The sequence below is a fragment of the Pyrus communis genome, chromosome 10 (genome assembly GCF_041283825.1).
Source record: "Pyrus communis isolate YQ-2024b chromosome 10, ASM4128382v1, whole genome shotgun sequence".
NCBI classification, from domain to species: domain Eukaryota; kingdom Viridiplantae; phylum Streptophyta; class Magnoliopsida; order Rosales; family Rosaceae; genus Pyrus; species Pyrus communis.
In genome coordinates, this window is record NC_142574.1 from 21,157,447 (window position 1) to 21,184,986 (window position 27,540).

Below are 27,540 nucleotides of genomic sequence, written 5' to 3' on the forward strand. Positions count from 1 at the left end.
AAGGAATGGGGCATGGGCCCCATATGTCTCACAAACAATACAAAATATCCCTAAACATGAAATTACTAATTTACCTTTGGTATTCGATGTTTTGTAAAATTTTAACCGTAACTCCAATTTCTATTCTGATTGCGCCTATACGTTCGTACTGTCGCGTACTTCGAGAATATGAAAAAATAGTAACTTGTATACGCCATGAAAATACGGTCAACGGAAGTCAAAATCCTTGCCTCTAGGGCATTGTCGTCAATTCACTCTTTTAAAATTAATAAAATCGTAAAATTAGGGATGGGTCGTAACAGAAATTAGTATCATATAATTCTGAAAAAAAATTATTTGAAAATTTCACCCACCAATGCTCATGAACGATAAATCAATTTGAAATTTTAATTCTTATGAAATTTAAAACAATCATTAATTAGCCAAATTGCAAGAAAAATAAGTAAGAAAAAAGAATAAAAGGAGAGTATAAGTGTATTCGGAAGTGGAGAGAAAGTGATAGAATTTTGCTCACATAGATTACTACTTTTTTTGTAGGACCCACTAGTTTTTGGAGCTATACATAGCCCAATTTTAAGCTACCCAAGAAAGAAAGTTGCTAGCCCTAATGGTGGATCTAACCCCATTTTTCGGCTCATTGGGGATGAAATTTCTCGCTAAAGCTTGAAATGTAGTAGCATCATCGAGGATAGAGCCCTCATTGGGGATGCTCTAATGACTAGTTTAAGTACAATAATGACATTCCAGATTAATTTTAGGAGAATGGTCTTCTTTTGTAGATGAGGAGAGTCTCCAACTTTCGTCCGTGGTCAACGTAGAACTCTATGAGTTTTATTCTGACGTTAACGTATGACGTGCTGTGATTGGCCTCTTGGTTAGAGGGAAACTCTTGTGCTTCGGTATGAGTGTCTCAGTATGAACCCCTCAGTGGGTCCTTGAAGGTGTGAAATTGATCGGTATTTGGTAGTTTCGGGATTGATCAAGTATAGTGTACACACACTCATTTTTTCGACCTGCTGTGAAAAACCTAAGGCCATCTTCAACCGAATAAGAGCCAAAAGGCTATGTTTAGCCCCATAGCCCTACAAGAAATTATATTTTAATGAACAATGTCATACCATATTTTATATCATCTCCAACCGAGGGGGGATCAAATGGTTATAGGCCAAACATAGCCATTTGACAAAAAATCATCTCCAACCGAGGGGGCCAAAGGGCCATAGGCCAAACATAATTTATTATTTTTATTGAATTAATATAGTTAATTAAATTAAACCACCATATTAAAATAAGATTTTCGGGCATATTGAAAGATTATTGAAAGAGGTGGCTATTTGAAAATTATTGAAAAAATTAAAGGAAAGATTATTGGAAGAGAATAGAATGTGGATAATTAAAATAAAATGAGATAAGATAATATGGAATGCTAAAAAGTATGTGAGAAATGGTGTATGAAAAAAATTAGAAATATTTAAAAATAAAAAAAAAATTCGTCCAAAAATAAAAAATAAAAAGGTGGGCTGGGCTCATCGGGGCTGGCTGGAAATGGCCAACCTGCTGGCCTGATTTGGTGGTTTTGGCCTGGTGGGGTCCACAAGTCATTTGGCCTAACCCTCGGTTGGAGACGATTTTCGTGTCATTTCGAGTTATTTTTAGCCCTATGGTCATTTGGCTGGGTCAGTTGAAAATAGCCTAACAGATAGAAAAATCCACCCAATTTGACTTTTGTACTTTTTCTTTACCTTTTATTTTTTGCTTTTACGGTAGATAATGTTGGAAAATGATGTTCTCCAGATCTCTTCCTTCTAATCCATCAAATCAGAAAATTCATGCTGTTGAAATTTGATCCAACGGTTGAAGTTATTATAACTTTTAAAGTGAACCCCTGTTTGTAGCTGTTGGATCAAATTTCAACGGTACAGATTTTCTAATTTGATGAATTAAGGGAAATGGATTCAGAGATGATTTCTTTCCGATAATGTCCTTAGTGATTCCCAAGGTAGAGAACAATTTAATGATTGTGTCCCACAATAACGTCGTCTCTCCTTATTTCTTACCTAGCGTTTTCCATCTAATAGTCAGATTAATGTGAAACACATTTTAGTACGTTCTGCTGCATCTTCACAGAATTATAATTTATAGATAGTGGTTTGAAAATTTTGAGTTTTAATGATAAGGACAAAATAAAAGGTAAAGTAAATAATACCATAATTAACTTTTTAGTGTAAAAATATGATTTTTCGTTAAAATGAACAATACCGTAAGATTTTCTTTAAAACTCGCTTTACAACATCCATGCATACTGAAACGAACATGTGATATCGATTTGATCATTCACATCTACCTCGTCACCGTACACGTCTTTGATTAAAAACAATTAAATTTTTTATAAAAAGTGCAATACATATAAGCCCCACACTTATAGTCAAATTAATCTAAAGTAATATAATCCTGTTCGCTTGTTAATCAACATAATAATTAACCATTAGTTGACAAGCATATAGTTGAGCGAACAAAAATCTGAAAACGGATTAGCAGCTCATTACTAATTAACACTTCATATGCTTGAGTGTATGTGAAGAATATATATATATATATATTTATATTTTGTATCTTTATTTCGGTCAATGTTGGATGAGATTGATATGTCGAGTAGTGTCCAAAAGAGAATTGAAGGGACACGAGCTTCGGATCCAAGGACCAATTTTTGAGAGAGAAGCACTGGTACGGGAGAAAAATAGAGAGTAAACGAGTAGTATGTGTACATATTAAGTCATAAGCTTGTGATCTTTGTTATGATTTTTATAAGGAAGTATTGCCTATAAGAAACTGACAACAATATAAAACCCTACAAAACCACAACGATAAGCTTGTGATCTTTGTTATATTTTCGTTTTCCGTGAACATTTGTGATGCCAGGAGGTAGGATGTAACCAAGCTCAAGTTGCTGGGTTTTCGACAGATTGGATTTTCGACCACCACCACCATGAGGAAAATGCATCTCATATGGTTACTGCCCGTATGCATATTGAAATCTACAAATGGGTGTTCTTTGTTTGAGTTTTGATTTCTAATATGGAAAGTGAAACTTAAAATGCGGTATGTGGTACAAGAGTGACGTCGTTGAAATAGAAACATAGTTGTGGTAGCAAAATTTTGTTGTTTTTAGTTTTGACGAAATTATATTTACAAAACAAATAAACACATTCGGCCAAGGCCAAAGCCACAAGCTCTCACGAGGTGGGAGCGGAGAGGTTTAGCTAATAGATTTTCGATGCCTTACAAGAAAATGATGGAGATGAGGTATTTATGGAGCTAGGGTTTTGCCCTACACACGATGTCATCCGAGTGACCTAGGTGAGTCATCCCTAGAATAATAGGATGATTGAGGATAGAATAATCCCAAAGAAATTAATTATGAGATAATGTCCTAGGATTATCTTGGAAATATCCTGATTGGATATGATTGAAATTCCTTGCCTGTTTGAGTTTATCTTTAATTAAGAGAGTATTAATATAGACTTAATTACCAAATTATTATCTTTACTATCTTTGACTTTTCTCCTAGCCATGGGCATGAGAGCTTGATGACGTCGTACTTGCTCATGTCTTCAAAGTGGTCGAAATGTGCGTGGATTAAATGCGAACCTTGTCAATTTAATAAGAATATTCTTATGTTTTTTGACAAAAAATTCATGTGACAACTCCTTAATTGTTAGAATTATTTTTTGCTCCACAATACTACCAAAAAGAAAGAAAAATTGGCACTAAGACATGATTGGATACTCAACGACTGTGCCACTGGTTAAGTCGTTGGAAGAGCAACAAGGTGCATATTATTTCTGAATTTTGTTATTCTGAGCTCTTTTAATTAAGACACTTTACGAAAATCTGATACTATGGAAAATACTATTCTTTTTCATGCAACATTGGAATTTACGTTGGAGAAACATGTTATTGCACTGAATCAACTTTCTTATTCTCATTGATATTTCATTCTGAGTCTGGTTTACGTGTGGTCTAGTGTTTTAATAAATAAGATGTTAGGTTTCTACTTGTATGTTTGAGTTCGAAACATTTTCTTTTTGTAATAGTTTCGAACTCTTCATTTTTCTTTAAAAATAGTAAAAAAATTAAAAATAAAATAAAATTTAAAAAAAAAAAAAAAAAGGCATTCTGACATCTATCTAGGAACCAGTAAGCATGTGCATGCTGCAGGTTTTTGAGCTGTAAAGTTATTATTTGGTACTTTGAAAGGAACCCCACTTTCAGTTTTTCACTGATGCCACTTGGGCATGATGACATTGCAGTTTGGGTCATGTGACTGTTACCACGGCAATCTTAGCTCATATTTCTTTTGCATTTTTTACTCTGTTTTCCGATAAGGCGATCATCCATTTTGAAGATCGCATTGAAGATGTTGAATGTTTTCTGCAATTGTGATTCATTTTTGTCAGATTGTTCTAGCAATTTTAAAGTTATGTGAACCTATTGAGAGATATTTTAAAGGTATATTGATATATATTTAAACTAACCTAAATAATAAAATAATTTAAATCAAATTAAACTCGTAAGCACACGAATCAATTGTATATATGAGGTCGATTGCACAAGAATTGCTTTAATACCAATTTAACCGATTAATTACACTTGAGTTGATTAAACAAAGAAATGATAGATTGAATTGAGTAATTAAGTAATTGATCAAGACTAAAATTAACAAGAAAAATAAAAGATTAATTAATTAAAATAAACACGACACAAGAAGACCTAAGGTTATGAATTCACCAATAACAATCTTACTTACTTTTTCTAGAACCAACTATTATCCAATTACCTTGCCAATGTTACAAGGTTATTCTTTCTAAGGTATGAATTAATTTGTGGTCAGACATCAACTCTTGTACCTTTATAGGATAATTATATCCTATTGGTGAGACATACAATTAAACATATAAAAACTCATTAAGCGTAGAAGAATCATGTCAACCAAGCAGGATTAGCTTGATATTGGTCATTGTGACATCCCACATCGCCTAGGGGAGTGATCCTTATATGTATATTCTCATCCCTACCTAGCACGAGGCCTTTTGGGAGCTCACTGGCTTCGGGTTCCGTAGGAACTCCGAAGTTAAGCGAGAAGAGGGCTAGAGCAATCCCATGATGGGTGACCCACTGGGAAGTTGCTCGTGAGTTCCCAAAAACAAAACCGTGAGGGAATGGTAAGCCCAAAGCGGACAATATCGTGCTACGGTGGTGGAGCGGGCCCGGGAAGTGATCCGCCCCGGACCGGGATGTGACAATTTGGTATCAGAGCCTAACCCTGGTCGCGTATGTGCCGACGAGGACGTCGAGCCCCTAAGGGGGGTGGATTGTGACATCCCACATCGCCTAGGGGAGTGATCCTTATATGTATATTCTCATCCCTACCTAGCACGAGGCCTTTTGGGAGCTCACTGGCTTCGGGTTCCGTAGGAACTCCGAAGTTAAGCGAGAAGAGGGCTAGAGCAATCCCATGATGGGTGACCCACTGGGAAGTTGCTCGTGAGTTCCCAAAAACAAAACCGTGAGGGAATGGTAAGCCCAAAGCGGACAATATCGTGCTACGGTGGTGGAGCGGGCCCGGGAAGTGATCCGCCCCGGGCCGGGATGTGACAGTCATTCTCATTAGATTGCCTAATCTTCTTAATCTTAATTCCAATAAACCGAATTGATTGGTCATCCTTATAAACATATCTAAATATCTAGACGCAAAATTCCTAAAGGTGATCAATCATAAGAAATCTGAATCTAGAATAAAATACGCACTAAGATTAAGAATATATATATGGCATACAATGGGATGAAAATTAACAAACTACTTCACAAATATTCATGTCGTGGCTTCATCATAAACCTTCGAAAATAACTTAGTTACATATGGAACAAAAATAAAAATAAAAATAAAAACAAAAAAAGAAGATAATTTATGGCAAGGTGAAGGGTGTAGTGATGGGGGATTATGTAGAGAGAGCTTAGGGTGCCTTATTTATATACTAGAAAAACTAGGGGTGGACAAAGGGGTCTAGGAACTGCAGGTCGGGGCAGGTAATCCCGATTCAGAGCTGGTACGGGCCGGGTCTAATTTTTTTTAGAGAAGAAATGGAGCAGGGCCGGATGGAGCGGTGGTATTTACGGGGTGAGGCAAGTCCAAATCTATGGAAGCACAGGGCCCTCGGCTGGCCCGTTTCTAAAATGGAATGAATGGATGAGATTTGTTTCTCCGAGTGACCTAGCCTCCTTTCCTAGTCAGCTCATCTTTTTGCACTCCTATCTCTCCTTGCCAACATCATCAAACGCAGACCACCACCGATTCACCACCATCGTCACCCATCACTGTTGTTGCGACCATCACCACCCCATTATTAGGTAAATATTTCACATTAACTCAATGATAACTGTTACACTGTGGGTATTTATACAAGACTATTACAGCTAGCAAATAAAGATTACTAGCTAAGATTGAAGAAGAGATCGCGATTAGGAGCAAGAATCGCAAGATCAAGAACCGATCGAAGAAGAAGAGGAAGCGACGCAGAGAGAAGCGGGAAAAAGGATCGAAAAAGGGGTCGTGAGACTGGAGGCGAGTGATACCATATTAGGTAAATATTTCACATTAACTCAATGATAACTGTTACACTGTGGGTATTTATACAAGACTATTACAGCTAGCAAATAAAGATTACTTAATCTCTAAGTATTTCCTCTTCCTAATGTAATTACATTTGTATCCTTAATACCCATCACCGTCGCCGACTCATCTTTTCCCACTCCTATCCTGTTTCTTAATTTCCTGTCTCTCCTCAACGACGTCACCGAACTCAGACTATGACCGATTCACCTTCATCACCGCAGACCTTCACCGATTCACCACCGGTGGTTCAGCTGTTGGTGCAGGTATGGTTGCTGTTGTTGCAGCTGCTGTCACTATATTAGCTGCATCTGGAAAGACATCGTCTATTCCTAACTTTCAAATTTCCAAATTTGGTTATCTTCCAGTCAACAAATTCTTGATGGAGTTCTTTATGCAAAAGGTGGGTGCTTATATGAAACTAAAGTTAGTAAAAGAAAACCTCGCTTAGGAAACACATTTCCACAGTAGGTCGAATGAGCTTTTTCAAAAGGTACTAATCCTTTAGATTTAGCAGTATCTTGGCTGGAAAATGGTAAAAGGTTGAACACAAAATTGAATATCATATTTGAATCTTCTGTTTCTGGGTTCTTAATTTATGTATATTTGAATATATGTATGTCCTGTGATAGTTTCAGGCTTGTATATATTTGAATGTTCTGCTTCAAACTTGGTTATTTTTAATTAGGTTGTGTTTGGTTGATTAGTGGAAGGTTTCATGCAAATTGGATTTGAATGTACACTAATTGGATTTGAATGTAAACTCATCTTTGTAAGCTCTTATTTGTTGATATTGGTAGGGAAAGATCGGAATTTAAGAAACATGTATTTTTTTTTTTTTTGGGTGGTCGGTTGTGAAAGATGTATTCATCACCCCTTTGTGATCTGTTCTTAAAAAAAATAAAATGTAATTGGACTTATGGACCTGGTCCGAATCAGTCTGTTTCAAACAGGTTGGGTTAGGTTCAATTCCAAGCTCAAAATTCATATACCCGGCCCGTCCCATCCCGTTGTATTTTTTAACGAGTCCAGTCTGGTTCCTCTAAATTTGGGTCCAGCCCGACCTGTGCCCACCTCTAAGAAAAACTCTAAAAGATTTGGGAGAAAGTCACCGAGAAACTCACCCACATATGTGATGCATGGTTTCAGTAAGTGGGTGATGATGAACCAAGACACTAGGCGACTTCAGAAAGTCACCGATGATGTTAGGGAAGACCGGAATAGCACTTTATTTTTGCTCCACGACAACTGAGGTAAAGACCCTTTTTTTTTCTTTTTGCATATGACTTCATCGTGTGTGTGTATATATATATGATAAGGTTATCCCTCTTGGCCAATCTTCTCATTGGTTTCTTCTCTTGACATCGATAGATTAGCATTTCCAAAGCCTAACAACAGTATCTTGAGGAAAATTGCCAAACTGGAAGATCCTGCACAGTATTCCATACTGGGACTTGTGGTTAGTGTTTCTTCAATTCATTTTAAGTTCTCATATTTATTCAGTATTCTCAGTATGCTTAATTCAATTTCGCAGCCGAGGAGAGCTCTCTTACGTCGGATGGGTTCTATAGCTTGGTATATATGTTAATAATGTCTTTTTCAGAACATGCCTCAAGAACTCATCGATAGCCATGAACTGCAAACAATCACCTTAGATTACAGTGGGGGAGTGTCGACAGATGGCATATAGTCGATTCCCTTACTAACGTTGAACCTTTAAACGATGCTCCAGCTCTTTCAGGTAACAGAACAAACTGATCCCCTGCTGCAACAGAAGATGATAAGGACTACCGTCAGTATTTGCATCTGCTAAGATTAGCAGGCGACCGTTCAAAAATAAACCCGGGAGAACCATCTGGAGAGAAAAACCTGCAAGATGAGGAAATGATCTTATCTCTTGGTTTCGCTGGTTTTAGGGTTGATTTTTGTTTCTGTCTCCCTATATTTCTGTCCCTTGTATGAGAGGTTTTGTTTCGGTTTTCATCTTTGGCCAATAACTTCAGTGAATTGACAAGTTCAATACTAAAGGGAAGATGTTATTGGGACTTCAAGAAAGTCATTTTTCTCTCTTTTGAGTGCATCTTCTCATATATACTTTTATTTCAATGCATATACGATGACTTTCTTTTCGATTACTAATAAAAGTTCCCTATAAAAAATCCTAAGAAAAATGAAAACTTAACTGGAAATCTACGACCAAAAGCGAACTAATCGAAATTATGACGTACAATTGGATTCATTTTTTCATCAACATTGAAGGGATTTGAATAACTCATAGACCCATCGTTTCAGCTAAAAAATCTTTGACCTACTCTTCCTCATTGCCATTTGGGTTAACCCATCCAGTTGCCCGTTTGGTTCGCAGATTAGGAACTTGAGAATTGGTATGAAACTCTACTTTCATGTTTGACAAGTGCATTATTGGGAAAGTTAATTATGTATATGGCTAAAATGACCCTCATCACTTACTATTACTTGTTTCGAACGATTCATTGGAAAATGGCAAAGACCATAAGTCAAATCTCAATTCTTCTGAGGGATCAAATGAAACATGGATGACATAAAGATTAAATATCAATGACATAGCGAGAAAAGATGATCATATCTGATATAGGTTAGAAATAAAGTGATCATCAATCAAATCTCAATCGATGAACTCATCTAAAATCAAATATCGACGACATAGCGATTAGTTACTGACACAAAATGATTAGAAATTAAATCTCAAATGTTGAACATATCAAAATGAAATATGAAAGATACACAAACCAAACATGAAATAGCATATCATCTTATACCCAATGATCCCAATCTGTAGAAATATTGATGGAAAGTCCATTCCCAAAGACTCATTCCAAATGCTTAGGAATTCAAATTTCAAATGCACAAAATGCTACTCCTCTTCTTAATATAGTTAAAGTAGTATCAATTTCAAACCATGAAACATCAAACTTAAATACCGCTTCAGAAATTTTCATGGCCATTAAAGCTTATCAATTATGTTACCATTTGTTCCTACCTATTACCAACAGATCAACCTGATTTCATACCAACAATAGAAACCCTCACCAAACTTGATATTCTTCTAACAGTCCCACTCCCACTCAAGTAACTCATTCCATAACGACCAAAATCTCCATGCAGACGCGACTCAATACCATTCCAAAAACTGAGTACACGAATTAATAAAAAGATGCTCTCACACTCTCACTCCCTCTCGCAAAATGCCACTATTAATAGGGGTGAGCTCTATGCAAACTTCTCAGCACAACCCTAGCTAGTAGAAAGAGAGAGAGAGAGAGCCATGAAAATAACTATGGAGGAAACAAGGGTGTTGCTTGTTTTCATTGTCTTTGTAGGGTTTCTTGTGGGTTCTGAAGGAGTGACTAGTAGTAGTGAGAAGGAAAAGAAAAAGGAGGTCTATGATGCCAAAAATTTTGGGGGATACGGTGGATATGGAGGGAAAGGAGGTTATGGCGGATACGGTGGATATGGAGGGAAAGGAGGTTATGGCGGATACGGTGGAGACGGGGGATACGGAGGGAAAGGAGGTTATGGCGGATACGGTGGATATGGAGGGAAAGGAGGTTACGGCGGATATGATGGAGACGGGGGATACAGAGGGAAAGGAGGTTATGGCGGATACGACGGAGATGGTGGATATAGAGGGCCTAAGGGAGGTTATGGAGGAGACGATGGATACGGTGGATATGGAGGGCCTAAAGGAGGTTATTGGGGGTATGGAGGATATGGGGGTAAGAGAGGGTATGGAGCATATGGGGGTAAGGGAGGGTTTGGAGGGTATGGGGGATATGATCATGGAAGAGGAGATGGAAGAGGAGATCGTTTTAAAGATGATCGAGATGGAAAGGGAGACCGTTCTGAAGATGATCACGGTGGGAAAAGAGACAGCCCTAAGTATGATTATGGTAGGAAAGGAGGCGACCCAAAATATGATGATGGTGGGAAAGGATATATGCCTAAAGGCGATGGTGGAGCTGGCGGTAATGGCTATCCATAGTCACACACCCGACCACACCAGGCTTTGAAAGGCTCAACTGAACTGAGGCCGTATTAACTATAGAAATAATCATGAGCCCAAGAACTTTAGCCTTTGAGTTGTTAACTCAATTTATATGTAATGGTCTTAGTTTTTAAATAAATGTGCTTCAAGTATCACTACTATGCTTCAAGTATCACTGCTCTCTCTCTCTCTCTCTCACTCACTCTCTCTCTCTCTCTCTCTCTCTCTCTCTCTCTCTCTCTCTCTCTCTCTATTTTGTTTATGTTTTAGGCCATTGTTCTTTAACTGTTATTTTTACATGACGATATGCATTCTAAATTATTATAACTTGCAAAGACGAAATTTGAATTTGAATGAGCGCGTACATTGCCCTTAACTGGCCAATTTATCCTCTCTGTGCATAGAAATTGTTCCGCTGCCGGTCCAAAAATCCTCTCCACCTTGAAATAAAAGCCATTATAGTGAATGAATGAGCTCTATTTCGTATATTGTCTTCACAAAACGTTACTTATTAGGTTATTGTAAATATCTGTCAAAACATATGCCAATTAATTTACTTTTCAATAAATATTCAAATGATGAAATATCCTCTACCCCTTACTCACTTATAAATGAGACGTTTTATGTTTGATTCTTGCCAAAAGGGAATTTGAACTACATTATTATGGCTCACCCATTGTGAGGTTTAACCCACACTCTCACCCTTTTAATGTAGATAATATCGCTTGTTCAAAAAATAAAAAATAAAAAAAAATCTCTCCCCCTACATAACTAACCACTGTGGCCTCTTGTGGCTCGCACATGACTTTTAATCTATGGGGTTTGTCATTCGAATTTTCGTGCAATCGGGTGTGCATGCTATCTTAGTTAATTAACCAAGGACCACTTTGGAAATGCGTTTTTAGAAAACTTTTATGCCAAGTAGAAGCCATTCTATTTAAAGTACATTATAATTATTTAGAAAAATGCAAATTCTTCTTAAAAAAAAAACACTTGCAGTGGTTCTTAAAGGAAGCATACATGTAATACCCTGAAAATTTTAAAGATATGAATTAGATAATATAGTTATGAATATGTGGAGAAAATTGAAAATAAATCGATTTATGGTTACGAAAATAGAATTGGGAATTTTAAAGTTTTTATTCTGAAAATAATTTACGTTGTAAATTTTATCAATACGTGGGAAAAGGAAAAAATGCCCTAGTGGTATAACGTAGATATACGAGGACGTATTTTATTCTCATACATCTTTTTGTATTTCTTAGCATAATTTGATAGAATTCAATTCTATGAGTGTGCAGGCGAAAACCGTTCGTCAAACGAAATTATAATGAATAAAATAGAAGCGAACGAAAGTAAAGGCAAAATAGTCATTTAACCATGATTTGGAAAATTCTAGATTTTGGGTTGTTGTGGTGGAAATATGCCACGGGAGTGGCTAACAAAAAAGGAGGGAGGAAGTCAATTGGAAAAGAAAAAGGGGGGGAAATGGGAAGAAGAGGACGGACCAAGGAGGGCCAAAGGAAAGGAGAGAAAGGAGAGGAACAAAGGGAATTCACCCAACTAAACCAGGTCATCCCATGACCCGCAGCTCGATCCGGCGGAATTGATGATCTCCAACGCCATTTTCAGGCGATTTCTCAGGTGATTAGAAGCCACACACCACCTGAAATTGACCTAGCATCCAATCCTCTCCCAATTTCATAAAAAAAAACCGAGTTAAATGGGTTAATTTCGGGATAACCCACCACGAGTTCGCGAGGAGTACAACGGAAAATTCCATCATTTCTGAATGTTATCATGTCAACCAGCACTACTAATAGACTTCCCTTAACCCCAGGAACAAAGCCCAAGAAATGGTTGGGACGACAAAGCTTGTTTGGAGTCGAATCAAGAACACCCATTTCTAGGGTTTCCGGTGAGTTCGAGAGAAAGGAGCCTTTCCAGGCCAAATTGGATTTCGCCACAGGTATAAAGTTTACTCTACTCTTTGAGATCTTTATTTCTGTAAGTTTTGAGAATTTTTAGAAATAATTGAATCTTCCGGCGAGCCGGGGCGGCTAGCTGCCACTGGCAGCGGTAGGTGCAGCGACGCACGGCCAGGGAACCGACGTTGCCATTTTTCATGTAAATTTCGATATTCTTAATCTATAATTGGTAACCATTTAATATGAATTGGATTATGAAGGTTAGTGTTGAATATGGTGGTTACTAGAATACGTTTGGAAATTGGTAAATAATGAATTGTGAACTACGAATTACTTGATCCCTGTTTAGGATACGTAGGCAGTCTAACGAGATGTTAGATGCAGCCATAAAACAAGTAAGATTAAACAATCAAGAATTAATTTCTGTTAAGAAGTTGAGTTATTAGACGTAAATTTTGACTTAATAGAAAGCCTAAGCACATGCCTTATAAATTAATTATGTTTACGTTTATGTTTATTGAGAGGAAGATAAGGAATTTAAATAAAGAATTGTGATTTAAAATTTTGCGAAATAAAGCAAAGTTTTTGGGCCGTCACCATTATCATTTCCCGAAATTAATATTTTCGGGCCCGGGGTGTGACAATACAATCCATAAAACACTTTAGGTGTTTTTTTATAACTCATAAGTACTTTTATCTTCTTCTTTTTCCAAACAGCTTAGCTAATTAACCAAGGGTCCATTTGGAAATACATTTTTAGAAAACTTTTGTGCTAAGTAGAGGCCATTCCATTTAGAGTACATTATAATTATTTAGAAAAATGCAAATTCTTCTTAAAAAAAAACATTTGCAGTTCTTCTTGAAGGAAACACACAATCCAAAAAGTACTTCAGGTGTTTTTTCAATTCTGAAGTACTTTTAGCTTATTCTTTTTTTCAAGGGTAAATGACAAAAAACTATCTCAACTATTGGTCTGACGATACTTTCATACCTCATCTTTTAAAAGTGACAATGTCATACCTCATCTTACAAATTTGTGACAAAGTCATACATCCGTCATTTTTTCTATTAATTTATTTGTTACGTGCTGACGTGGCTAGAGACAGGGGCCACTCACTAATCCCACTGGATTAAAATATAACTAAATATATTTTTAATAATTAAATATTAAAAATTAAAAATAAATTATTATTTTTATATAAAATCCTTCTCACCCGTCCCCACCCCCCACCACCCACACACACACACATACACTATCTCTCTCTCTCTCTCTCTCACCTCTCTCTCCCTGCAACCTGCATCCCTAAAATCCCAAAACCCAGAAACCCTTCCCACCCGTCCCCCACCCCCCCCAACCTTCCTCCACCACGCACCCTTTTCGATCCTAAGGAGGCCGACGATGGCTTCACCCGCAGCTCCTCTTCATGTACATAAAAAATAAAAAAATCAATTCGTCTTCCCCACCCAAGCCCTCTCCCAAATCAGACACACCCATTCTCCCCACCCGAGCCCACCCCCAAATCAGAGAAATTCCTCTCTCTCTCTCTCTAATCCCTAGCCCGAAATCAGAGACACTTCATCTCTCTCTAATCCTTGCACCATCTAGATAGGAAGGGTGAAGTCGAAGTCAAACAGGACCGCCTTCTCCAGATTTGGGAGGTTTGATGAGATTTTGGGTTTTGAGATTTGTAATGGGTTTTGGGATTTTGGGAATGCATGTTGCCCAAAGAAAGAAAAGAGAGAGGCGAGAGAGCGAGAGGAAAAAGAGAGGGTGGGTGGTGGAGGAAGGTTGGGGGGGATGGGTGGGAAGGGTTTCTGGGTTTTGGGATTTTAGGAATGCAGGTTGCAGGGAGAGAGAAAAGAGAAAGGCGAGAGAGAGAGAGGATAGGGAGTGGGTGGTGGGGGGGGAGGATTTGGATCCTCTCCTGAGCCCAAGGAGAGGATCCTCCTGACCAAGAACTGTGGGCCGTTGGATTTTCATCCAACGGCTATAATTATTATAACTTTAAAGGGGCCCCCTGTTTGTAGCTGTTGGATAAAAATCCAACGGCCCACAATCACTATTACTTGTTTTGAAAGATACATTGGAAAATGGCAAAGACCATAAGTCAAATCTCAATTTTTCTGAGGGATCAAAATGAAACATGGATGACATAAAGATTAAATATCAATGATATGGTGATAAAAGATGATGACATCTGATATAGGTTGGAAATAAAGTGATCATAAATCAAATCTCAATTTTTAAAGTCATCTAAAATCAAATATCGACAACATAGGAATTAGGAACTAACACAAAATGATTAGAAATTAAATCTCAAATGTTGAACTTATCAAAATGAAATATGAAAGATACACAAACGAAACATGACATAGTACATTATCTTATACCCAATTGTCCCAATCCGTAGAAATATTGATGGAAAGTCCATTCCCAAAGACTCATTCCAAATGCTCAGGAATTCAAATTTCAAATGCACAAAATGCTACTCCTCTTTTTAATATAGTTAGAGTTGTATCAATTTCAAACCATCAAACATCAAACTTAAATACTGCTTCAGAAATTTTCATGGCCATTAAAGCTTATCAATGATGTTACCATTTGTTCCTAACCATTACCAACAGATCAACCTAATTTCATACCAACAATAGAAACCCTCACCAAACTTGATATTCTTTTAACAGTCCCACTCCCACTCCCACTCAAGTAACTCATTCCATAACGACCAAAATCTCCATGCAGACGCTACTCAATGCCATTCCAAAAACTGAGTACACGAATTAATAAAAATATGCTCTCACACTCTCACTCTCTCACTCCCTCTCGCAGAATGCCACTATTAATAGGGGTGAGCTCTATGCAAACTTCTCATCACAACCCTAGCTAGTAGAGAGAGAGAGAGAGAGAGAGAGAGAGAGAGAGCCATGAAAATAACTGTGGAGGAAACAAGAGTGTTGCTTGTTTTCATTGTCTTTGTAGGGTTTCTTGTAGGTTCTGAAGGGGTGGGTTCTAAAGAAGTGACCAGTAATAGTGAGAAGGAAAAGAAAAAGGAGGTCTATGATGCCAAAAGTTATGGGGGATATGGTGGATACGGAGGGAAAGGAGGTTATGATGGATACGATGGAGACGGTGGATGTGGAGGGAAAGGAGGTTATGGCGGATACGGTGGATATGGAGGGAAAGGAGGTTACGGAGGATATGATGGAGACGGTGGATATAGAGGGCCTAAAGGAGGTTATGGAGGAGACGATGGAGAAGGTGGATATAGAGGGCCTAAAGGAGGTTATGGAGGAGACGATGGATACGGTGGATATGGAGGGCCTAAAGGAGGTTATTGGGGGTATGGAGGATTTGGGGGTAAGGGAGGGTATGGAGGGTATGATCATGGAAGAGGAGATCGTTTTAAAGATGATCGAGATGGAAAGGAAGATCGTTCTAAAGATGATCAAGGTGGGAAAAGAGACAGCCCTAAGTATGATTATGGTAGGAAAGGAGGCAATCCAAAATATGATGATGGCGGGAAAGGATATAATCCTAAAGGCGATGGTGGAGCTGGCGGTAGTGGCTATCCATAATCACACACCCGACCACATCAGGCTTTGAAAGGCTCAACTGAACTGAGGCCGTATTAACTATAGAAATAATCATGAGCCTAAGAACTTTAGCCTTTGAGTTATTATCTCAATTTATATGCAATGGTCTTAGTTTTTAAATAAATGTGCTTCGAGTATCACTGCGCTCTCTCTCTCTCTCTCTCTCTCTCTCTCTCTCTCTCTCTCTCTCTCTCTCTCTCTCTCTTGTTTATGTTTTAGGCCATTGTTCTTTAACTGTTATTTTTACATGACGGTATGCATTCTAAATTATTATAACTTACAAAGACGAAATTTGAATTTGAATGAGCGCGTACATTGCCCTTAACTAGCCAATTTATCCTATTTGTGCATAGAAATTGTTCCGCTGCCGAAAAATCCTTTCCACCTTGAAATAAAACCCATTGTAGTGAATGAATGAGCTCTATTTCATATCGTGTCTTCACAAAACGTTGCTTATTAGGTTATTGTAAATATCTGTCAAAACATATGCCAAGTAATCTGTCAAAACATATGCCAAGTAATTTACTTTTCGATAAATATTCAAATGAAGAAATAACCTCTCCCCCTTACTCACTTGTAAATAAGACGTCTTATGTTTGATTCTTACCAAAATGGAATTTGAACTATATTATTATAGCTCATTCATTGTGAAACTTAACCTACACTTCTAGTCTCTTAATGTAGATAATATCACTTATTCAAAAAAAAAAAAAAAACATTCTCTCCCCCTACATAACTAAGTAACCACTGTGGCCTCTTGTGGCTTGCACGTGACTTTTAATCTATGGGGTTGGTCATTCGAATTTTCGTGCAATCGGGTGTGCATGCTATCTTAGCTAATTAACCAAGGACCAATTTGGAAACACATTTTTAGAAAACTTTTATGCTAAGTAGAAGCCATTCTATTTAGAGTACATTATAATTATTTAGAGAAATGCAAATTCTTCTTAAAAAAAAAAACACTTGCAATGGTTCTTAAGGGAAGCATATAATCCATAAAACACTTCAGGTGTTTTTTCAACTCAAAAGTACTTTTATCTTCTTCTTTTTTTCAAACATCTTAGCTAATTAACCAAGGATCCATTTGGAAATACATTTTTAGAAAACTTTTATGCTAAGTAGAAGCCATTCTAAAGAGTACATTATAATTATTTAGAAAAATGCAAATTCTTCTTAAAAAGAAACATTTGCACTTTTTGAAGAAAGCACACAATTCAAAAAGTATTGCAGATGTTTTTTTCCACTCTAAAGTACTTTTAGCTTCTTTCTTTTTTTTCAAACACTACAAGAAGTACTTGATGTGATCTAATAGTGTTTTCTATTATTTAAATGTATTTCTAAAAGGGTATCTAAACTTACGAATGCTTGAAAAAGAGAATTTAATTTGTTATATTTAACGAGAATGAGATTTTGAATTTATATGAGACTGTACGACTATTCGTCAACAAACTTAGCCTACAACGGAAAATTTGTCCAAGTAATTAACGGGCGTTGACGGATTGTGACGGTTTCAAGTTGGATGGACCAAATTGGATGCAATTGAAAATATAATAAAAAGTCGAACTTTTACAATTTAAGAGTTATCATTCATTTTGACAAAATTATGCAAAGGTGAGCGTTGCTATCAAAATTATAACACATAACCAAGGATATATCGCCTATTAGTATCTCTCACTTCGTGTGATATACCCTCGGTTGTACGACTACCCTATAATCCCGCCAATAAAATTAGGTATGAACCGTATGAAGAAGTTGTAGGGTTTCAAAGGAAACCTCGAGCTCATATAGGTTACAAGTTGAGAACAGGCGCACAAGAAATTGATTAGTTACAGGAAAAAAATCAAGTTCAGTTTATATATGAAAAAAAAAAAAAAAAGAACATTGTTACAACAACAGTAAATCAAGAAGATTTATTCAAGAAAAGGGGAAAAAAAAAAAAAAAAAAAAAAAGCAAATTACACATCTCTTGATACAGATCAACTAAAAGCATACTAAATATCATTCACCTAAAACATGACCCAAATTTTTGCTCAAAGAAAGAAAAAAGTAGCTAAAAGTGTATTGAGTTAGGCGATTTTCCTTACAAAGTTCTACATCACAGCTTCTGTCAGCCTCACCATGAAGCGATTCATCTTAGCCGCCTCCAGAACAATCCACGACGACTCAAACAACTCATGGAAGAACTCTGCACCGATCTCCTGAGCTGCATTTCTGAATGCGATTCCAAATGCATTTCCTTGAACCGCTCCAAGTCTAGGCTTCCCACAAACGCCAACTATCAACACCTTTTTAGGCTCTTGTGCCAAGCAAGCACAAACCAGAGGCTTCATTCGAGCTCCCTTCTCTCTCAGACCGTCCATCAGGAAATAGCAGAATTTTGTCAATGCCTGAGGGTACCCCAATAATTTTGCATCCAACGAGTCTTCGAGTTTCACCCACCGAAATTTCCTTCCACTTCTTATGCAGCCTCTCTTGGTTATTGCCATGCTTCCTTGCCTTAGAATTGCCCTCTGGATCTTTATTGCTTGTTGCATTCCTCCTTTCAGCTTATCGAGATTGTTCATTGACAATGCATCATAAGCCATCCCAAACTCTTTGGAAGCACAAGAACCATCTGATGTCACATACGATTCAAGCAGTGCTGTAACTCCATACACCACATCTGCTGCAGATACCCTTGATCTGTAACCATGGAGCCGCAAAAAGCTCCTGTAGTAGAAATCAGTGAGTCCATATTCGGGTAAAAACCGTTCAAACTCCTCCTTCATCAGCTGTTTCACTTCTGTATCCATGTACCTATATTTTTGCTGGCAATCCACAAGCGAAAATCCCATCCTTGCAAGAAGAAGCTTGAGCTTCTTTATCCCATTGTCACTCCACGTCTTCAATTTAGTAGCAATGTACGAAGAACAAAGCATCGAATCGAATAAATTCCACTCCTGCAACAACATTAGCCTAGGCTCATCTTCGTATGTAATTCTAGAAGCCTGGGGCACGCGAATCTTCGTGCCGTCTTTGAGAGTCACATTAGTCACTGCCTCCAAATTCCCGGAACTGTTAATGTACTGCTCAAGCTCCATCACCGCAGCTTGGTACCTCTCATCCGTTAACCTCTCGTGCAAAAACTGATCCGTTAACGAAACGCAAGCCAACCAAAGCAACTCATTTGTGTTCTTCCTCAAAGAATGTGATAAATCATAAATCAAACACCCAGAAGGCTTACCATGAAAAGTACCCAAATGATAATATTTCCTCTTCAGGTCCCGGAAAAGCTTAACTGGGTCGCTCTCCCGATCCACCCTTCTTCGCTTTCTCGACCCGTCACCATTTTCCTCTTCTTCCTCCCCACTCTGGCTGTCATCACCGTCACTGTCGCTATCCGATTCGGGGTCAAACTCATCATCACTATTCAAATCACTCGCATTCGCCAAAGCCGACACATCCTCAATGTCATACGCCAAATCAGCCTGCCCCTCATCATCCAAAGTATAAAGCACAACCACACGATCATTCTGGTCGCTCAGATTATGCAAATGAATCGGACGGTGGCTGTCAACCACGAAAACACGAGCCTTGGGAGACAAATTGAGGAGCTTCTTCAGGTCCCGGTGGCAGCCCCAATTGATCAAAAGTATCGAAACCGGGTTTTCGGACGAAGAACACAGATCCGGCCCTGCGTACTTGTGAATCTCCTGAAACGAAGAAACAGGGTAGCAAGCGTATCGAACCGAATCGGATTCGAGGACATGGAAGATGATTTTGAGGGCGCAGAGCGAGTCCACATCTGAAGTCGATGGAAATATCAGAAGAGGAGATTGAGACGACGCCGTTGCGGACTCACGGAGCCTCCGGTAGAAGGACTCCACAGTTGTCTCTCTCACCATGAGTTTGAAGAGTTTAATCTCAATTGGGCATAGAGATTTCAATATTTCAAATCAAAAATCGAAGCTTTCTTATAAATCCCAATTCAGCGAAACCCTAATTTCAGCTATTTTAATACAATTTCTCAATTGGGTTCAAAGATTGGAGGGGGCGTGGGAATGTGTAAATCTAGAAATAGAAGTGAAAAATGAAAGGGGTTTTCTGCGTGGAAAGAAATGGAAGTTGTAAATCGAAGTGAAATACCTGAGATTTGTACGGATTCGAACACAGCAATCGGTTCCCTGTATTCGATTCAGCTATGGCGGACTGCCAATCCGAAATCGAGAGAGAGAGAGAGAGGAGGGATTGAGCTTTTCAGGTTTCAATTTTCAAAAATGAAAAATGTAATCTAACATTTTCGTCTGAGTTTCTATAACGTATTTTTTTCAGCGAAATTTGAAGTTTGAAACTCGCGGCGAAATTTTGGCGCTCGATTGGGTTTTCTGGTTTGGTCTGTGGCGCGAGGATTGTATGCGAGCGCCCTCAGGGTGGTTGTCTGATTGAACGGTCAGGATTGAGTATTGACTGTTTTGTCTTTTTTCTTGTCGGCGGCTCGGACTCTAATGCAAATTATTATGTAATAAAAAGAAATTAGTTGGAAACAATCATTCCTCTGCCCCACGGCACATGAGAGGTTTTTGCTCTCTATAAATTCAATAATGTAATCATAACATCTTTTTTATTTAGATGTTATCTTTTGGCTTTTCGGCTCTTTTATTAGGGGTGGAAAAAATTCCCAAAAATCCCGAACCGAACCGAAAAAATCCCGATCCCAAACCAAAAATTTCCCAAACCGAAATTCCCGAAATTTTCAGGATGCTATCCCGAACCGATCCCAAAATTTCGGTATGGGATTCGGGATTGGCTTCTCAATATTTCGGGAATCCCATACCGAACCGAAAATATATAATATTAATTATTATATATATATTATTCTTTTATAATTGATGCTAGTAGTTTCTAATTCATGCTCTGCAACCTGGAATGCCCTACACCTTGCATATTTTTCATGTTTTGTTTGATATTCATGTGGATTTTATTATTGCTGCTGCCATGGCTGATGATTTTAGAAGGCTTGATTCTTTTGTCTCTCAACATATTGCAAAAAGGGTTTAATTAATTTGAATTTTGACTATGATAAAAACAGTCAGGCATGCCAGTGTTCAATTAAATGGTAGTGTGAATGAAATGAAATTCCTAGTTCATGAATGTGTTCTTGAATTATATATTTGAAGAATAATTCATAATTTCATATTTCAATTTGGGATTCCCGATTTGTCCCAAAATCCCGAAAATATTTCGGGATTCCCGAAATTTGGGATTCCCGAAAATTTGGTTTGGGATTGGTCTTCAAATTCTCGTCCCGAAAAATTTTGGTTTGGGATTCGGGATACTAGTTTCGGTATGGTATCCCATACCGAACCACCCCTATCTTTTATCATTCTCTATCTATAAAAATTATGTTTGCATAATAATTACTAAATTCAAAATCGAACGTTAGTTGCACGCTTAAACTATTTATGATTAGTAGAGAGCGTATATTTTGTGTGTGTGAACAATATTGTGTATCAAAAGTGAGGGCAAAATAAGAAAAAATGAGGTAAAAAGTTAACAAGGAGGGTTCTCTTAAGATAATAGATTTGTTTTACATAAAAAAAATAGAAACATTTTATGATATGAAAGTTATATTTTTTGTTGAGAGTTCTGAAAAAACGTATATAATTTAACTGTCGTCAAAAGAGTGGACTGAAATGTATTTAGCCCTTAAGAAGCTTCACCGCAGATTAGTGTTACCTTTTAATCAATCATTTCGCAATAAAACGCAGCATATATATGTCCACAAGAGAATGCATCCCAAGAAAACAAGACAAATATTGCTGGATGGTATTTATTGAAATAGAATCAAAGAATCTGGTCTTTTCCAGGCATATATACTAAAGTTCAATTGGTAATTCAATCGCACAAGAACACACCTAAAACAGATGACCAAAACCCCAAAAAGATTAAATCTTTATTACTACAAAAATAACACACAAGCTCTGATAGATAAAAATGGATGCACTTTATAGAAGGTACTCCTCCCTCATGGACACAGGTCCCAGAGCCCTTAAGATATTTACAGGTCCAAACACCTTATAATTCACCCCACAAATTCGGAGATACGATTCAATCTCATTTTCTGCCCCATGGAAAGCAGCAACACTGCAAAATTTCAGTCCGAAAAAGAAAACGAAATGAGACATAAAAACCAGTGTTTGTATGAAAATGTGAGTAAAATGGTGACTAGTGACATACCCTGGCGCTGTCATTGGAACCCTGCTTCCTTGCATCTTGGTAAGACGGCTGAGAAGGAGTCCCTGGTACTTTTCCCGCCCTCTCCTCCCGCACTTTGTTGAATATATGAGTGAAACCATCAGCTGATGCCGGGTCGTTCTCATCCCACTCGCCAAATTTTGGAACAGCAGCACCTTTCTCAGGCTGCCACATAAAAACAGAAAACATACTCAAGACCAAGACTTGACAAAGATATTGCATCAGTATAAAAAGTTAACTACAGGAACAATCATTTCAAAAACAATGGGTTCTTACCGCAGCAAAACTTTTTCGAATGATGCTTGATCATCAGTCAAAACGAGTTTTTGGGACCATATCTTTTTACTGTAATTACGAATAAATATGGAAAAACAGACAACAGCTTGACAAGTTTATATGGATATGAGGAAGAAAATTTACACTTTCATCGCGAGGTTTGAGGCGGGATCTTGCAGGAGTGCCATGGCTACTTTCATATGACGCCTTTCCTTCCCAGGAGGGTGAATCTCTTCCTGAGACCCTTGCATTGCGATGGAGAGGTGAACGTTCAACGCTGTTCTCAGACCCAGCACTTGGTCGTGCAGGTCTTCGATGGGTTTCACCAGAACTAACCCCACGGCCTCTGTTAGGTTGATGTGCTGATTCACCAGAAGTTCTGCGCTGGGCTGGGGAGTTGGCAAATCTTAGGTCATTATCCTCCCTGCTTCTTCTCCGTTCATGTACTGGTTTTTCCTGTTCCGGTCTAACTTTTGGAGGAGATGATGCAGATGTGTCAGAGAGGATGTCTGGATTCTCTTCGGGGTCATTTGGATTAATCATCTTTCCCCCAACACCAGTTCGACCCTTACGGGCCTTATCAAAATAGGCAGTGTAAGGAACACTTTCTTGGCTGTCCCAATTGCCAAACTTTGGTACATGTGAACGTTGCTGCCACAATAAGAAAATATTGTCATGCTAGTGCCTACTATTTCCATCAATCAATACATTTCAGTACATCAAGTAGCATTATATGATGTATATAAGACCTCTTCTATAAACAGGGTCATTGAATGGGTAAGTTAAAGTAAGCAGACGGAACCATTGAACAGAAACGAGGACCAAAATTTCAAACATGAATTGGACAAGCATGACAGGTTGTTCTATGTGACCACAACTTGACCTTGCTTAACTACATTACAACAAACTTTCAAATACGCACAGTTAGAACAGATCAGGGAAGAAAAGGACATTCAAAATCTATTGCAACTCCCTAAACCTTCTCAAAGCAACGCAAAAGAGATACCTCTTCAACAAGCTTTGCTTGCATTCAAAGAATGAGGTAACAGATGGTGACCACTCTTTTGTCAGGTGAGACAGTTATGCATTTTCCCGAAGGCATGCTTTGGACATCTTCCCTGAACATGTTTCTATTTCTATCATAAGCGTCCTAAAAAAGCGAGGACAGGAAATGACTGGACGATTAAATGCCCATGGAAATTATTCAAATGAACATATGCCAAATGATATACCAAATGACACGTACAAATATACCACCTCTACGATTGTCCAACTGCCACAAGATTGTTTGGTTTAGACTGCATAAATATGCCTTTCTAGTTTCTAACAAAAATTACATCAACCCAAAGCAACATCAAACCCGAATTCCTTTAAATTCAATGGTATTATAGTCTATCTTGGCACAACCAAGATCAAGCCAATAGTTTCAATTCTCTTTAAACGCAACAAATGAAGGATAGCTTATCCAACCTAGTCATGTTGTAACTCAACACTATAAAATTCATCGAAACAAATGAATTTCTCTACCCACATAATAAACAATGAAGACTCAGAAGCCAGAGAATTTCAAATGCGATTATGCAAACAAGAAGTAAGGCGAGAAAAATTTTATCCAAGAACATATTATCAAACATATAACACACACAAGTTTTCAATTACCTCCTAGCACTAATAATTTCAATAAAGATACCATAAAACATCAGAAGTTTCAACTTCCAAGAATCAAAACATCTGAGCCGTGTGCATCATTGTTTAAGCATAGTGCAACATCAACTGGACCACACTAGACCGCTCATCCCCATTACAATCTTCTGCTTCATGACCCCCAAACAAGAACTCGGCAACACAAACTCAGTACAACTATTACGCAAAATAACAAAATCTAGGACTCCAGTTCACCCAAGCACAATTCTTTTCAATGTTAATTCAACCATATCAGCAAAAAAAATGCAAGAATTCTTCTTTCTTGTTCGATGTAATTATCGAACATATATCATATACACAAGCTGAAATGTAGATTAATAGGAATGATAAAAAGCACTCTGATTGAGCACCCTAAACTCCCCAATAACAGAACCCAGATCAATATCACAAAAAGTATGCAACTTCACATTTCAACAAGCTTTCAAATCAAACGTTATTGCTCATCAGAAATTAAATTAGTAAACTTTCAATCCCAATTCATATTTTTCCATTCCAATTCCCTACATAGTAGAAATTTTCCAAAATTAGAATAAAAAATCAGATAAAGCTCATATTTTTCTAGAATTCAAAAAAATAAAGCACAAAAAACCCAAAAAGATTGGGAACTTACTGCCATTTTTCTGTCCACCAGATTTAGAAAAACCCCAGCAAATTAATGTCAGAGTAGAACTCCTGGACCAAAACCCTCCACGAATATGGCAACCCCAAAAGCTCCTCCCCGAAACCCTTGGACGAAGCACCAAGAGAGAGAGGAATTATTTGAGAGACAGAGAGAGAGGATGAGGGTGTAGAAAGAGAAAGGAAATATTTCTAGAGGGTTTTATCAACCATTGACGGACGCTACCCGTCATGTTTGACCATTCTCTCTGTGTGAAAGTCTCTGCTTCTTCTCTGTTCAAAGTTCAAACATCTCTATCAGCGAGTTAAGACTCCGTCTCTAGTTGCCATTTCTTCAATTTTACGTGAAATGCTATTGGTTTATAATATATGCTCTTTTTTATTATTCCCCGTATAATTCAAATTATATATTGCTACAGTTTTCACTCATCAAATTTTGATAGTGGGATATGTTTTACTGTTCTCTCGTTCAAGCTGTGCTAGTGAGAGTGGTTCATACATGCATGATTAATTGTGAGCTTTTTTAATTGGAATTTGGCATTTCTTTATCAGTTTGAAGCGATTTTACATTGTGTTAACGACAGTCGTTTATGCATAAATTCTAAAAAAGAGTATATAGCTTTCACTTGTTATAGGTCGGTAATGCATGGTGCTTATGGGCATTTGATTTTCATTGTTGTACGTGTTTTACTGCTCTTTAAAGTGAAATTATTGATAATAATCCATACGTATCTAATTAATTGTTAAAGTTATTTTTAATGATGACTGAAATAATTAGCAAAAATGACATGATTACAAATTGTTGATGCAATGTGAAATTCATTCATACCAACGTTGCATAATCAACAGACTAACCATCACAAACAGATTGATAATGAGTGACCTTAGCATTATTTTTAATTTTATAATTTAGTGCGTATGTGTTTTGTTGATTGTCTTTTTCTATTTTTTATCGATGCGTTTTATTGAGCGTCTTGTTTTTGTTAGGAAATTTAATTGTGCTCCATTTGGAGTGTCTACCCCGTTTAGTTTACGAAAAAGAAACTATATGGTCGTCGTTTTGGAGATAAACGTGGTTAGTTTTAGTGGCGGCTAATATTAAATTGTAATCGTGAAAGAGCCTCAACTGAAAATATCAAGGCTTGTTTGCTTGTCGGTTTCTGTGGAAACATTTGCTCGTGACTCCTCTTTTTTGTCTTCTTTTCAATTTTTTGGTTTAATTTTTTTAAAAGTCATATTATTGTTAATATATTAGAATTTTTAATCGTACCTTATAATTTTCTTGATTTAGTTCACACTATAATCACTCTTTTGTTTGATTGAGAGTCTAAATTCTATATTATGGAAGTAAAATTTATCCGTAAAACGTTTAAATAATCTCAAGCTACTTCGATTATTATAAACTGACTTGAATTGAGTACACGCATATTTTAGTATATGGTGTGTCGAAATTAACTATTTATGTATGTAATATTGAAAGTATTGATCTTGTGTCAGAGAAACAATTGACCTTATATATATTTATAGATAATTGGACTACTCTTTGTATTGTCAGTTGATTTTATAGTGGTTATCAAAGCAGGTTGTTCTGTATGTGAAGTTCAACTGCCACACATGACTCACATCTTCCGATTTGCGTTTTTTTTTTGTATGTATGTGTTTTATCGATTGTCATTTTCTATTTTTGATCGATGTGTTTTATTGATCGTCTTGTTTCAGGGAATTTTATTGTGTCCATTTGGAGTCTCTAGACTCTCCACCCCGTTTAGTTTACAAAAAAGAAAGTTTTTGGTCGTCATTTTGTGAGGAGGTTTGAAGATAAACGTGGTTGGTATTAGTGCCGTCCTCTAAGTACGTGTCTCCTACACGTCTCATCTGTAATTATTTGATATTTGTCCACTCACTTAGCAAGAACTTAACACTGTTAAATTTTATTATTTTGTGTTTGAAAAAAAAATTATTTAGACTTAATCTCTTTCACAATCTTCTGAGACCATCTCCAATGGTAATCTAAAACCTAAATATATTTAGCCCATAAAATTTAGATTTTAACCCAGAAACAGCTTTTCTACTCCAACCCTTCTGGCCTAAAATTTTAGTCCTAGATTATCAAAGAATGAATTAAGGTTATTTTTTTTAAAATTAACTTTTAAAAAAAAATTATCTAGACTATCCTAAATTAATTTTATGAACATTTTAACCTAAAAATATTTAAATTCCGATAAATTTTGAAAAATCACTAAATCAATACATGAAAATCAAGATAAACCACATAAACTTAATACCAACGACATTTAATAAACCACATAAACTAAAAAAATTAAAAAAGACAATTAATAAACCACATAAACTTAAAACATAAAAAAGACAATTAATAAACTACATAAACTTAATACAATCGAAAACTCATAGACTACATAAACTTAAAAATGATATTCACCATCTTGACTTGGTGATGGACTTGGGTGATAGTCTTGAGATGAATCATCATC

At 37.1% G+C, this 27,540-nt stretch overlaps 4 protein-coding genes and 1 pseudogene across 7 annotated transcripts; 3 read left to right on the forward strand and 2 right to left on the reverse strand.

The window, feature by feature from the left end:
- Positions 1-1,978: 1,978 nt before the first annotated feature.
- LOC137728349 (oleoyl-acyl carrier protein thioesterase 2, chloroplastic-like) lies at positions 1,979-8,738 on the forward strand (annotated as a pseudogene). The gene is made up of 8 exons (XR_015952452.1): positions 1,979-1,999; positions 2,920-3,054; positions 3,114-3,139; positions 3,618-3,627; positions 3,753-3,829; positions 7,820-7,923; positions 8,042-8,129; positions 8,205-8,738. The product of XR_015952452.1 is annotated as an oleoyl-acyl carrier protein thioesterase 2, chloroplastic-like (transcript).
- A 1,156-nt stretch (positions 8,739-9,894) lies between these two features.
- On the forward strand, positions 9,895-10,849 carry LOC137728350 (uncharacterized). The gene has a single exon (XM_068467161.2). The coding sequence runs from the start codon at positions 9,975-9,977 to the stop codon at positions 10,689-10,691; it is 717 nt and encodes a 238-aa protein (XP_068323262.2). The 5' UTR covers positions 9,895-9,974; the 3' UTR covers positions 10,692-10,849.
- Positions 10,850-15,499: 4,650 nt separating this feature from the next.
- On the forward strand, positions 15,500-16,353 carry LOC137728351 (uncharacterized). 3 transcript variants are annotated; one of them, XM_088678652.1, is made up of 2 exons: positions 15,500-15,833; positions 15,882-16,353. In XM_088678652.1, exons 1-2 carry the CDS (start codon positions 15,548-15,550, stop codon positions 16,196-16,198), a joined length of 603 nt encoding a protein of 200 aa, XP_088534778.1. In that variant the 5' UTR covers positions 15,500-15,547; the 3' UTR covers positions 16,199-16,353. The 3 variants fall into 3 exon arrangements, with proteins under 3 accessions (XP_088534778.1, XP_088534777.1, XP_068323263.2); XM_088678651.1 differs by having other exon boundaries at positions 15,500-15,773; positions 15,810-16,353; XM_068467162.2 differs by having other exon boundaries at positions 15,500-16,353.
- Positions 16,354-18,112: 1,759 nt separating this feature from the next.
- LOC137727345 (uncharacterized) lies at positions 18,113-20,545 on the reverse strand. The gene has a single exon (XM_068466211.2). The coding sequence runs from the start codon at positions 20,098-20,100 to the stop codon at positions 18,307-18,309; it is 1,794 nt and encodes a 597-aa protein (XP_068322312.2). The 5' UTR covers positions 20,101-20,545; the 3' UTR covers positions 18,113-18,306.
- A 1,444-nt stretch (positions 20,546-21,989) lies between these two features.
- Positions 21,990-25,384, reverse strand: LOC137729104 (RPM1-interacting protein 4). The gene is made up of 4 exons (XM_068467932.2): positions 25,041-25,384; positions 22,871-23,377; positions 22,433-22,615; positions 21,990-22,339 (listed from the first exon to the last, which is right to left on the reverse strand). The coding sequence occupies exons 1-4, from the start codon at positions 25,044-25,046 to the stop codon at positions 22,310-22,312; spliced, it is 726 nt and encodes a 241-aa protein (XP_068324033.2). The 5' UTR covers positions 25,047-25,384; the 3' UTR covers positions 21,990-22,309.
- Between the last annotated feature and the right edge of the window lie 2,156 nt (positions 25,385-27,540).

What these genes read in the sequence shown, in the direction of transcription:
- LOC137728350 (XM_068467161.2), top strand. Translation starts at nt 9,975, where the DNA reads ATGAAAATAACTATGGAGGAAACAAGGGTGTTGCTTGTTTTCATTGTC.
- LOC137728351 (XM_068467162.2), top strand. Translation starts at nt 15,548, where the DNA reads ATGAAAATAACTGTGGAGGAAACAAGAGTGTTGCTTGTTTTCATTGTC.
- LOC137727345 (XM_068466211.2), bottom strand. Translation starts at nt 20,100, where the DNA reads ATGGTGAGAGAGACAACTGTGGAGTCCTTCTACCGGAGGCTCCGTGAG.
- LOC137729104 (XM_068467932.2), bottom strand. An exon ending in TCAAACCTCGCGATGAAAGT is followed by an intron (nt 22,616 to 22,870) that starts GTAAATTTTCTT and finishes TTTATGTGGCAG; the next exon opens with CCTGAGAAAGGTGCTGCTGT. An exon ending in GTTCCAATGACAGCGCCAGG is followed by an intron (nt 22,340 to 22,432) that starts GTATGTCACTAG and finishes GAAATTTTGCAG; the next exon opens with TGTTGCTGCTTTCCATGGGG.